This window comes from Gopherus evgoodei, chromosome 11 (assembly GCF_007399415.2).
Source record: "Gopherus evgoodei ecotype Sinaloan lineage chromosome 11, rGopEvg1_v1.p, whole genome shotgun sequence".
Classification (NCBI taxonomy): Eukaryota; Metazoa; Chordata; order Testudines; family Testudinidae; genus Gopherus; species Gopherus evgoodei.
In genome coordinates this window covers 76,004,389-76,018,094 of record NC_044332.1, presented here as the reverse complement: position 1 = coordinate 76,018,094, position 13,706 = coordinate 76,004,389, and the positions used below count along the sequence as shown (strand labels likewise).

Below are 13,706 nucleotides of genomic sequence, written 5' to 3'. Positions count from 1 at the left end.
TTATCGTTAATAGGATTCTGTGAGGAGAATGCCATATGCTTACAGTGGGTGGAAATGGTCTGTGTAGCATAGTATCATTCTGTCTCCTGCAGAATATTTTTGTTGGGAGGAAAAGCACAGCAATAACTGAGAACTAGCTATTAATTTAATCCATTCATGTTTGTAGCTTTTGTATTACATATATCATTTTGTAGTTTACTTTTCCTGTCGCTTTTTGATCTTTCACTGGTAGAAATATGGAGGAGGGGTAGTTCTGGTGTTTTTCCAGGTGGAAAAGGGCTGAGGTAGAGAATGATGTAGACTGATTCGGTGCCCTGAAACCCAGATGTTAATGATAGTCCTTTTGTTTTATAACTGTGTGTGTACATAGTGAATCCTCAGTTGAAAACTGCTTGTTTTTCCTGGCATTGAATTAAATATTTGTAGCTACTTTCATTATTTTTTTTCTTTTTCCTGATGATATTGGCGGTTTCTTTCTTAGACTTCTTTCACTTTGTCCTGGGCAACATACTTGTTGGCAAAGCATCCTGAAGTTCAGCAATCTGTGTATGAAGAGATAGTCAATAATCTGGGAAAAGATCAAGTTCCTACTTCAGATGATGTCCCCAAATTGCCAATGATTAGAGGCCTGCTCAAAGAAACTCTGAGGTAAGTGAAACTTTTAATTATCAACTTGCAGTTGTCTGCCGGTTTCCTTCTGGCTATAGTGACTCTTGTGTCCAAGCTAAAATATGTATTCAGTTGCTGCTATTGGTGGTCGTGGCTGCTATTATTTTTATTCATTGTATCACCAGTATACCTAGTGCATTCTGAGCAATTTAATATCATACATAGCACCTATATAATGCTTTATGTTTTCTAAGTGCTGTATAAATATTAACTAATTAACGCTCACAATGTTCCTGTAAAATAGATGATTAAGAGCTTGACTGTGCCGTTAGAGCACTGGTCACTGTGAGGGACTGTGAAACCACACTACCTCAGCAGGAGTTCTGGAGAAGTTGTGCCTCAGAGAGTATAGGGAGAGTGTGCCCACTGCAACAATTCCTGAGGCCATGGACGCATAACCTACTTCTCCCTTTTAGGGGTGGCTAGCTCTGCTAGCCAGGAGCAGTCCCTGTGCTCATGGAAGTAAAATGACAGAAGTATCATTATCCCTATTTCACAGATGGAGAAACTGAGGCAGCGAGATTGATTTATCATGTTAAGGCTACCCATTATTTCACTTTTGTTTGCAATGCTGTTGTAACTGTGTTGGTCCCAGAATATTATCGAGACAAGATGGGTGAGGTGATATCTTTTATTGGACCAGCTTCTATTGGTGAAAAGGACAAGCTTTAGAGCTTATGCAGAACTCTTCTTCTTGTCCGGCAAAGATACTTTAGTCCAATAAAAGATATTACCTCACCCATCTTGTCTCTCATTATTTATCTGGCAGAGCCAAAATTAGAACTACAGAGATACTAGCAACTAGTCTTATAGAAACTAATAGACCATAGCGCCCCACACTCTTTTGGTCCCCAACAAATTCATACTTGCTACAATTCTTTTCAATCTGAATGTATGTTAAGTGGTAGCTAAACTGGATCCTTTATAAACCTTTGTAAATTTTATAAATTATAGATGCTGAATCCTTCCTTAACATTTGTCTGTAGGTTATTCCCAGTATTGCCAGGAAATGGTAGAGTAACACAAGAAGACTTGGTTGTTGGAGGATACTTGATACCTAAAGGGGTGAGTTGTGTGATGGTCTTATGGAGGGAGAGGAAGAGATTTTCTCCATAGAATCATAGAAATGTTGGGCTGGAGAGGACTTCAAGGGGTCATCTTCTATCCCTGACCCTATCTCCTATAGGGATATCCCTACCATGTTGAGGCAGGATAAATATACCCAGACCAATCCTGACTGATGTGTGTCTTTATGTGTAGAAAGTCGTCCATTAAGACAGAAGTACACTTGTGTGACTTTGCAGGTTATCACCAAAGATGGGAACACGGGAAAGAGGAATTTATAATAATGCTCATTTGAAAAAAAATAATTTAATCATTGACTATGTTTTTTACCTGAATCCTGATGTAAATGTGAGTGTTTTCCTTATTAGAAGGACTGGTTCTTACCCTTTCAGTTTTGGCTTTACTCTTCAGTACCCTAGAAACAAAGAGGGCTGCTGATAAATTTGTATTAAGATTCTATGATTAGGTTTCAAAACTAATGCACACATTTTACTATTTTTGTAAATTAGTGTAATTTGGGGCATCAAACTCATTCTGTCAGGAGAGATAAATTTCTGTTTTAATTATGGTCCTAGCCAAGGTATAAAATTAGGACTACAAACTACCCTCAGTTCACAGTGGAACTCTCATTGATACCATTTGGAGATTTACACAAGATAAAGAGTAGAATTTGCCTTTATAAAGTAACTAAACTTAGAAGGCCTGATTCTCATTCACGTTAAGGCTCCCTGACACTGCTGTAGAAGAGGTTAAGTGACCTTTTAAATGTATGTAAATGTAATTTGCTCCCTCTTTAAAACCCTTTTACATTGTCAGAGCAAAGTAAAAGGGCCTTAGTGTAAAGAATCAGACCCTTGTATTCTTAACATTCTTTATTATTTATTTTTGCATTCAGCATCGTTCTTGATAACATGATCACCTTTAGTACTGCCACCATTTCTGATCTCTGTTTTCCTTTCTTCTACATTCTCATTTCTGTTTCTCTCCTTTTCCTCTGTCTTGGTCTGAATCCACAAAGGAACTTAGGTGTTACCTGGAAAATCATTGGAACAATGAGATCCACATCTGAGTTAGGCACCTAGGCTCCCTATACAATGAATGGGGAGAGATAGGTGTCTAAGAATACAATCCACAAAAGCCAGCACACTAGGCAAGGAGCTGCCTAAGCTAGCCAATGGGAAATTCTGACGAGTGGTATGTCCCAAATTCCATCCATTTCATGGAGATAGGCACCTAAATCGGGGCTGCAGGGAGGCACCTATCTCTGCTAGTGATCCACAAACAGGAGCTGCTCTGCTGCAGTCAGGCATCGTCATTTGTTGTGAGAATGAATTAGGCATCTGTCTCATTCCACACAAACAACTGGAGGAAAAGGAAGAGAGAATGGTGCCAACCTTATAACCCAGTGGTTAGAGCACTCACTTAGGATGTGGGAGACCTAGTTTGAATTCCCCCCTCTACCTGATAGGGAGAAAGGCTGTGAGAAGGGTTCTCCCCCTCTCTCAGATAGTGCTCTAACCACTGAGTGATGGGTTATTTTGATGTGGGGCTCCCTCAATCCCTCTTGTTCAAACTGTTGCGCTTTAAATCAATGGTTCGTCAGTGTGCCAAAGAGAGAGTGAGAATAATTTTATAGCCTGGTGTGCTGAGCACCCACCTCGTAGGTGGGAGACCCATGGTCCAGCCCCCTTTGTGGATATGAGCCTTTGTGTCTGTCCTCCCATCTCCATCTTGCATTTCTCTTCCTGACACAATTCTCAGTTCTGTACCTGTGCCTTCCCCATTCCATCTGCTCTAAAATAATCACTAGTTAAATAATTACTGCTGACCTTTACAATGTCATAAATAGACTTTAATGTTAACAACCCATGAGGTTAAAGAGGGAGCTGGGGAATCTACATCCCTCAAGGTTATTGTTTCACAATGTCTGCAGATTCAAGAATTGCGCTGATTTACACCTGGTTCATGTTTGGAAAGTTATTTTCACAACCATTAGGTTAAAATATTAATTTTTAAAAAAATGAAAGCTTAGATTTTGCAGAATCTGAGCATGGCATGTGAGCCATAAAAATACATCGCACGGGGAGTAGCTTTAGCTCATGAATCATGTGTTTGAAACCACTGGTTTAATTCTGATATATGTTCGCAAAATAGATCAGAATGTTTCTGAAGAGTGATGCAACTGCCTGTTGTGTCAACCCTTATGGCTAAATTCTGCTCTTAGATGTACACATGTGGCTTCTGTTCATTACTCTTTTTATATTATAAGTTGTGATGTATGTTCTTTGCCATGCTATCTCCTGTTTTCACCTCCTGAGGCCAAATTCCACTGTTACACTGGTGTGAATTAAGTGTTAATCTGTTAATCACCAGGAGTGCCCGTCGGACCGCACATGTGCAACTCCCCTCTTTTGCGCTGTGCACAGGATGTATATGTAGCACTGTGCAGTCTGACTGCCCCCACTTCCTTCACTACCACCTTTGGTCTGGGACAGAATCCACTAGCAGAGCCCACTTCTCCTATTCCCTCATAGAGAATGCCTTACCTGATAATGTAGTTAGTATTTTCCTCCTCTTCTTTCTCCTTCTAGCTAAATAAAATATATATATTTTTTGTTTTAACTTCATCTTTACAGTTCTTCTCATAGTTTAGGTTTCTGTTTTTCTCACTTCTCACCTTTCCCAATCGGGAAGCCTTTTCTCTTCACCCTTATGCCCGTCTCTCCCAAATAAATTTGTTAGTGTCTAAGATGCCACAAGTACTCCTGTTCTTTTTGCAGATACAGAATAACACGGCTGCTACTCTGGAAAGTTTAAGAGTGCGTTTCATGTGGGGCTGCCTTCATGTGATGCCAGCCACCTGCAACGTATCTGCTGTCTGGAGACACTGCCTTACCTGAAACCCAGAGCCAGAAAGGACAGGGACATTAGACTGAAACTTCTCCTCATGGAGAGATTGCTACATCCAGCATTGGATCCGGGCCCAGACTTTTCCGCAGAGAAGCCCTCATGCTCTGCCAAGTCGTCTTCCAACTCCCATTCTCCATGCCCTGTGAAGAGAGAGTCATCCTGTGATCGTGCAGATGGCAAGAAACGGGCTTCCCCCTCCTCACACTCTGAGGCTCAGCCTGACAGAACACTGTCCCTGGCTAGGTTGGTGACCTCAACCTTATCCGATAAGAGACGTAGCTCCAGGGCTTGTCTGAGTACCTCTGGTACAGGCTCAAAGAAAGGGTTTAAATACCCTATCTGGCCAGACTTTCAGACCTTAATGCCATTCCCCAGCTCTGGGGATTGAGGCAGCCCGCTTGCTGGAGCTACTGCACTGACACTGTTTCTGGCACTTGGTACGGAGTAAGTCCTCGGCGCTATTAAAATCGTTGACACCGGTCAAGTAACCGACACCAACCAAATCATTGACCCTGAAATCTTTGGCACCAAGCAAGTCTTCGGCACTGGCCAAGTCATCGGCTAAGTCTCTAGAGCCATCTTCTGAAATTTCAGGGACATTCACCTTCTCTTCAGCACCGTGTGCAGTACCGATGATGCTCCTTTCCCCTCCACAAGACTTCAGATACTCTAAAGACCTGCTGATATCTGACACTCCCGAGTCTCCACTTCTTTGATGGGATCTCCCCTCACTTCTGCCTTCCTCCCTGGATTCACAACATTCCTTCCTCTCTTCGCCGAGGACAGGACCTCCCTTCCCCAGGGAGGAGGAGGAGGAGGAGGGCTCCATTGTTCCCTCAATGACTGGACAGTTTGCACTGGCTTATCCTCACTCTGACCCCCAATCCTGGCAGGGACCACTGTGGATGCAACCACATGTGCCACTCCCACCAAACTGGCCATATTGGGACCCCTGGGCTACAGAGCACAATTCAGGAACCCTCCCAGAGAGCAAAGCCGGAGACCTACACCTCTCCCTTCTCCATCAGTCTCTCGCCCTCAGGAAGTCAAACCACCACCAGTACCAAATGAAGAGGAAGAACAAGAGGAAGAGTAGGAAGAAGAGGCTCTCTCAACTTTAAATTTTTCCTCCTTCTCACCTGACAAGGCGATTATGCCTCCACCCCGTACCTCTGCCGATGACTTAAGGCACTTTCAAGATCTTTTCCATAGGATTGTGGATTCCCTCCAGATACCATTGGAGGAAGTCAAAGATCAGCAGTATAAACTGCTGGACATTCTCCACATGTCCTCCTTTCTCAGAGATCACACTATAGATTAGTGAAGCTCTTCTTGAACCGGTGAAGGTTCTATGCCAAGGTCCTTGTAGTAGTCATGGCCTTCTTAAGGAAACAAGAAATCGTCATTTTTCCATCCTTGGACGACTATCTCCTCAAGGCCCTTTCTGAAATCAATACTCTAAGCTGTCCATATAACAATGGACCTGTTCACAAAGCTAGGCCTCCTCATGAACCTAGAAAAGTCCATTTTAATGCTAGTACAACAGCTGGAATTCATCAGTGCACAGTTAGATGCCATACATGCCAGAACCTTCCTACAACCTCACAGATTCTTGACTATAACAGATCTGGTATCTGCTGCACAGGTCTGCCCCCAGATCTCTGCATGAATGTGCCTCCAATTTCTAGGCCACATGACAGTGACCATGTATGTGGTCAGGCACGCAAGACTGCACATGCAATGTCTTCAAGCATGGCTCTGTATCGTATACCTCCCCCACAAACACATCATTCACAAACTTTTATCCATGTCAAGGACTCACTGCTGTGGTGGACACAGCCCAACAATGTCTTTGTTGGAGTTCCTTTCCTACAACCATCACCAACTATGATACTAAATTCCAATGCCTCCCTAATCAATTGGAGAGTGCATCTACATGAATACACAGTGCAGGGCAGATGGTTGTCCCAAACTACTTTAGACATCATTCTCCTAGAGCTACGAACAGTTTGCAATGCCTGCTGACGTTTCCTACCTCTTCTCAAACAACATACCATAAGAGTGATGATGGACAATCTCACCTGCATGTATTACATCAACAGGCAGTGTGGAGCGAGGTCCCACTCTTTATGCACAGAAGCAAATTGTGGAACTGGTGTATCCAGAATAACATCTCCATTTCAGCTGCATACCTCCCAGAACACCAGAACACAATCACAGACACATTGAGCAGGATGTTCTTGCACGATCATGAGTGGGAGGGGAGCTGGATATGTGAGCACTTCAACCCATATTCAGCCAACGTGGCCGTCCCATGATAGATCTCTTGGGCACTCAACACAATGCCCACTGCCCTCAATTCTGTTTTGGAGCAGGACTGGGACGCGGATTGCTGGGACACACATTCTTCGTAACCTGGGACGCACCACTCCTTTATGCCTTCCCTCCCTTTCTCCTATTCTAAGTACCTCGCAAAATACAGGAGTATCAAGCTCATGTCATACTAATAACTCCAACATGGCCACAACAGGTCTGGTATACTTACCTTCCATGCATGATGATATGCTGACCGATCTCTTTCTACCTAAAACCGTGGCTCCTCTCACAGGACACAGGATGCATTCTCCATCCCAATCCACAGATGCTCCACCTCAAAGCCTGGCTCCTCTGTGGTTCTGGGGTCCAGAAATAACCTGCTCAGACAAAATCAAACAGATATTTTTGAATAGCCGGCGTGACACAACCAGACACACTTACATTAAAAAATGGACTAGTTTTCACTCCTGATGCATCTCACGTCAGGTTGACGCAGCACACTCTCCGCTGCCACTTATTCTTGACTACATTCTACACCTTAAACAGCCAGGATTGGTCAGTAGCTCTATTAGGTGACACTGGGTGGCACTCACTACCTTTCACTCCCCCATTGATGGCCACTCTGTTTTCACACAGCTTCTCATGAAGTGCTTGTTGAGGGGTATTCAAAATCTCTATTGCCATATAGAAGACTCGACCCTGGCCTGGGCCCCTGCCTAGTCCTACGTTCTCTGACTAGGTGCCCGTTTGAACCAATGGCAACCTGTTCTTACATACACCTGTCAATGAAAATGACCTTTCTTTTCACCATCATTTCTGCTTGGCAGGTAGGCGAATTCACAGCCTTCGTGGTATATCCACCATACACAGTTTTGTGAAAAGACAAAATTAAACTACGCCCACACCCAAGATTCTTACCTAAGGTCCCAACATCTTTTCATCTCAATCTAACAATACACTTCCCTTGCGTCTTCACAAAGCCTCACAGTAATCAACAGGAAGCAGATCTACAAACCCTAGACGTGAGGCACGCATGAGCCTTCTACTTGGACAGGGCTAAACCCTTCTGGAAATCGCCATGATTATTCCTCTCCGCCACCAAAAGATCCAGAGGCACTGATATGTCAAAACAATGCCTCTCTAAATGGATCTCACAGTGTATGCATTTATCTTACGAACTCCATGATGGACAACCTCCTACCTCAGTCAGAACACATTCCACACGATCATTATCTTCCTCGTTGGCCTTTGTTAATAATGTCCCCATTGATGACATTTGTAAGGTTGTCATATGGGCATCAACAGACACTTTCTTCTGGCACTACGCTATTACGCATGGTGCTGCAGCAGATACTCTCCTTGGACATGCTGGCCTATCCTTGACAGTACATGTTGCTCTGAAGCCCCAGCCTTCCAACTAGGGCCACTGCTTTATAGTCACCTACAGTGGAGCACCCATAGGGACATCACTCAAAGAAGAAAAGGTTACTTACCCTGTGCAGTAACTGAGATTCTTCAAGATGTTTGTCCCTATGAGTGCTCCACTACCCGCCCTCCTCTCCTCTGCTTCAGAGACGAAAATATAAGCTCTGCAGCAGAGAATGAACTGGGGGGGGGGTCAGATTGCATAGTGCTATATATACGTCCTGCACACAGTGCGAGAGAGGGGAGGTGCGCACGTGTGGTCTAACGGGCACTGCTGGTGAAGATCCCAGGTGCAGGGGGTGCTGCTGCACCTACAATGGTGCACCCATAGGGACGCACCTCTTAAAGAACCTCATTTACTGCACAAGGTGAGTAACAATTTCTTCCTCTTTTCCTTTGATTGTGTTAGGCAATACATATAGGAGAAAAACAGTACAGAAGAGGGTTTATTATATTACATTCTCCTGTGTATTTTCGGTTTATGCAAGCTCATGAGGAATCTTTTACTGAGCCTAAAAGTTTTTGAAGATCTAATTTGAGCCAATGAGAAGGAGATCTAATTTTGAGATACCTGCTCTTTACATCATCTTTTTACTTATCATATTTCATGTTACAGAAATTATAACTCAATTATCATTGTTACTGCTATATGTACCAGAATTAATTAAAAATAAAATGTCATTTGTTTTCTCAGACCCAGTTAGCACTCTGTCATTATGCTACATCGTATGAGGAAGAGAATTTCCCAATGGCAAATGATTTCCGACCTGAGCGCTGGCTGAGGAAAGACAATATGGACAGAGTGGACAACTTTGGTTCCATCCCGTTTGGTTATGGCATTCGCAGTTGTATAGGAAAAAGAATTGCAGAACTGGAAATTCACCTTGCACTGATTCAGGTTAGAAATCTGTGACAGTGTTATAAAGAGAGAAAAATATATTAGTATCAGCTCTTTAATACGCAAATTGCCTCTGGACATCTTTTTATTTAAGAAAAGCTTTGTTTAAAGAATGCCGACTAGGTCCCGATCCTGCATTCTTTTTCATTAAGAATACACATATGCTTAGAATTAAGCATGTCAATAAAAAGCTACATTGCAGAAATAAACATTGTAAATCCCAGTTATAGTACAAGCAAAATCCATCCAATGTAAGATTACTAAGGAAATAAATTACTTTAGTATAGAAGGATTTTCATAAGTCAATTACAACCTTTAAATGAAGGCTCTCTTGGCATATGGCAAGATGGTTCTTTACTCAGTTATAGCATTTTGATTAAAACATTGTTGTATTGAGAACAGATGAGCATTTACCAGAAAGTGAAAATAGGTTTGTAATCATGAGACTGAGGCAGACCATACTAACCAACATTCAAATCAAACATCCACTGTCTCTGTTTTCTCTGTTCCCTGTATCTTCTTTTTCAGGCTTCTGCATGTATTCTTTTTGCTATTTTATATAGATTATTTTGTATTGTATTCTGAGGTAGAGAAGGCTTTCCCATCAATTCCTACTTTATGTATCCATCTCCAAGAATCATTCAAAAGATTTGGATCAGATTGAGCAATTAAAACACAAGTGTTTGCAATCTTTTTACCACCATGACTTCACAGTCACAACAGATCTACTTGGAAGTGCTCCACAGTCATTTGTGTAATGCTCTGTAGCTTTTCAAAAAAGTTGCTGTCTCTCCCATGTGCTGGTTCTCATGCTACTTTAGTGGATGTATCATTGGCATCAATGCAATGGTCTAATATCAGCAGATTCACCTTGATTGAATGACAGCCTGTTATTGTTATTCTGTTCTATTTAGGTTCTTGTATCATGCTCATCACTTTATTATCCGAGCACTTGCATTAAGAAATGTGACCAACATTTATCATGTTCTGTTCCATCCTCTGCCCAGGGGGAGAAGTGTGTGCAGTGGAGTATTTTGTTTTGGAATATTTCTAATTATATACACACGCTATATATTTGTTCGTGACCGCAAGGTCAGACATATGTGCCTTGCACTCAGAGAAGAAGGTGGATAGTCTTTAGTTCCTGTGGGAGTTCTTTCCACAGTTTTAGGCCAGCCTCTGAAAAAGCTCTGTCTCTTGCACAGATAAGCTTTTCTCTTATTGTAGAAAGTTCCATTGTGCCAGAGGAACATAGCTGTCAACCATCTTCTCCATCCTGGAGCCATGTTTCATTTTCCCTACAGAGTAATCGTGTTAAGCAGGTTCACTGGCACAGACGGCAAAGTTAGTGGTAGTGATGAACTCTAAGGAGTATTACTGGTTTTCTGTTTCTAGAATTATAAAATTGTATTTGTTGATTTATAAACTTTCTAATATCAACATATGTCTCTTTTCAGCTGCTTCAGAATTTTGAGATCAAAATTTCTCCCAAAACTAAACCAGTCAAGGCCAAAACCCATGGACTTTTGACTCCTGGAGACTCCATCAATGTGAAATTTGCTGACAGGAAGTGAGATGCAAGAGTTTAGGAAATTTTAGTGTACTTTTCTTTGAAATTGACCTACATCTGATTGAAATATGATTGTTCTCTTGTCCATTGGCTTGTGGGCATTCTTCAAAATGATTAAGTCTTAGATGCTGACCTACTTCTAGAAATATACAAGAGATTTTATCCCACTCATAGAAGAAAATTCCACAAGTTCACATGGAACTGTATGGAAATATAAACTTCCTTTTTGCACTGGGAGTTACCTTTTCCCTGGAGTAAGTTTTGGATGATAGCAATAGATGCACTGAAACAATGATATCAAGTTTAGACATAGCATATTGTCTTGTGCTTTTGTTAGATTGCTAAGTCATGAAAGATGAGCATTCCTGTGTGTCTGTGTGGTGATATATACTGTTCCCAAACCTGTACATAGATATGTTGATTGACATTTTCTGTTCGTTGTCTTCAATGCCTTTTTTTTAATTCTCCCTTTTTAGTTAGTTTTAAAAAGCATTTACCTGATATGCATCAAAATAAAATTAATGCAATCATTTGAAACAAAGATATTGTAAAAATATGTGGAAGATGCTGCTGGTTTGTTTAAACTTAACAATTAGGATCTGTTTTTAAAAAATGTTTTTATAAAACATAAAGTGAGTAGAAATAATAATTGCCCTATTTTGTTCATTGCCTTTGAAGCATTTCATATTAGCCACAGTCAGAAGACAGGAGACTGAGCTAGATGGACAATTGGTCTGACCTAGTATGGCCGTTCTTATGTAAATGCATCTGTAAAATTAAAAGCATTTGTAAAAAAAATAAAATAAAATGTTTAAAAACATATTCAAAGACCATGTTGCAGAGTTATGAACCCAGAAAATGTTGTTGTTATGTTACCACACGAAAAACAGAAAGTGAAATCAGATTGTTTCACTGTTCCATTTGAGTAACATGCAAATAGTAAATAAACAAGAAAAATGATGGAAATACATTAGTTTACATATTTCCATTTCCTGTGACCTAAAATATTCCTAGTAACAGAGATGTTTTAAAAAATGGCAACAAAAACACACACACATACTTTTTATCCTGATAGTCTCTTTTTAAAAGTAAGAACTGGAAAAACTCATTGTAATGTAGTGCTTGCCCTCTGTAGGATGGATATGTGACTGCTACAAGGTTTATTGGCTTTAGATTAATTGACAATCTAGTGGCCAGTCTAAAAAGTGTATACTTTAAAGTTACATTATCTTTGACAGCTAGTGGAAAATATCTCTTGTATGTGGCTTCTGATCATTATGGCACCACTTTTACATTTATAAAAATATTCTTATTTGAGAGAACACTTTACCTTGAAACTATTTTATAACTTGAGCTAAACCATTTTGCAAAAGAGTTCAAACCTATATATTCTATAGTCAAATTAACTGTATAAAAATGTGTATAGTTAGCTATAAACGTATCTGAATATTGATACTAAAATGTGAAATTGTGCAGAGGTAGTTTATTTAATGATGTTCATAAACCTTCTTACATGTTACATGGTTATTAAATTCAAGAAAACATTGTGAGGCTAATTTTCAAATTGGGATTCATTTTTTCGTCTTCACCCATCCGACTGTCAAAACCAGGTTAACATGGGCTAAAAGTAAAATTATATTCTTTGTTATTCTTACTTTTGGTTGTCTGCTGAATAATACTTCAGACCTTTGTAGATAGAGACACTCACTGTTCTAACCTGGGTGTTTTGGTTATATGTTTGTGAGGATTTGGCAACATTGATCCTTTCCATCGATCTACTATGTAAAATGGATTTACCGATCAAAAATCTGATCTTGTCAGAATTTTAAGTTTGCACAGTGGCCCAATGAATTTTCTTGAAGAATTTTGAGCTGCTTTAGGCATTTTTATGTACCATAAGATCTGCAGGCAGTCTTTAGAATTCTTTTTGCAAGGTTTTCCTGTCTTGTGTGTTGGGTTGCTGGTTTATGTTTTGTTTGTTTGGGAAGGTTTTTTCTAAGACTTCCCATTTTGCCCCTTTATTTTCTTTCCCAACATCACCTCCAGTGACCCCAGATCTGCACTGATCCTTCATTTCTCTGACAATATTGACTGGACTAACCTTCCTCCAGAGCCAATCTACGCATATCTGAGTGTCATCCAGAAGGAATTGCTTAGCAGAGGCACAAAACCTCTTCACCCACTGGATTAAGCATGCTGCCTCCATTCCATTCCTAACATCTGTTGACCTGCTGATCAAAGGGCCAATTTCTGGATCCAAATTTGAATTCCTCTTGGGGCCTGTATTTTGCACTGTCACATCACCACCATTCTAGCCCAATGATTGGTGTATTCTAATAATTTTGTTACATGGTGCCAATTCCAAGATAATATTTCACAGTATAAGAAGGAAGAGGCATTCTAGAAATACTGATTAAAACATTTTCATAATTTCTTTTCATTAAAAAAGCTTGATTTGTTTTTGATGAAGAATCTGTCTAATTTGGCTGTTGCATATAGTAAAATATTTATAAAGAATGTACGAGTTCCTGTTCTCATTTCAAATTGTTGCTTACATTGGTACTTTTTTCTAGTTTGAACATACTGGAGGGAGGTGGAAGAGAGATCTTTCACATTAATGGCATCTTCATATGTTGGACAGTTACAGGAATAAATACAAATAAATATTAAGTTATTAATTTTCTAATCAATATAGAAAATTGGCATTTTAAAGCTACACAGAGGCTGAAGTAGATACCAGCAGCGAAAGAGTTTGAAAATGAATCACTTATAAGCATCATGATTCAAGAATTTGTTGCTAATGGGTCATTGGCAAATTAAAGAACACTGAAGTAATTTTTTCCTCTTGATCGT

The 13,706-nt window shown here is 40.4% G+C and overlaps 1 protein-coding gene across 2 annotated transcripts in view; it reads left to right on the top strand.

Annotated features, from left to right (window-relative positions):
* LOC115660061 (cytochrome P450 27C1) overlaps positions 1-13,190 on the top strand; it is a 51,473-nt gene extending 38,283 nt beyond the window's left edge. For both annotated transcript variants that reach the window (XM_030581090.1, XM_030581091.1), the window contains 4 exons: positions 482-648; positions 1,656-1,734; positions 9,080-9,283; positions 10,741-13,190. In XM_030581090.1, the coding sequence (XP_030436950.1) occupies positions 482-648; positions 1,656-1,734; positions 9,080-9,283; positions 10,741-10,857 (567 nt within the window). In that variant the 3' untranslated portion in view covers positions 10,858-13,190. The remainder of the gene's footprint in view (positions 1-481; positions 649-1,655; positions 1,735-9,079; positions 9,284-10,740) is intronic.
* Positions 13,191-13,706: the final 516 nt, after the last annotated feature.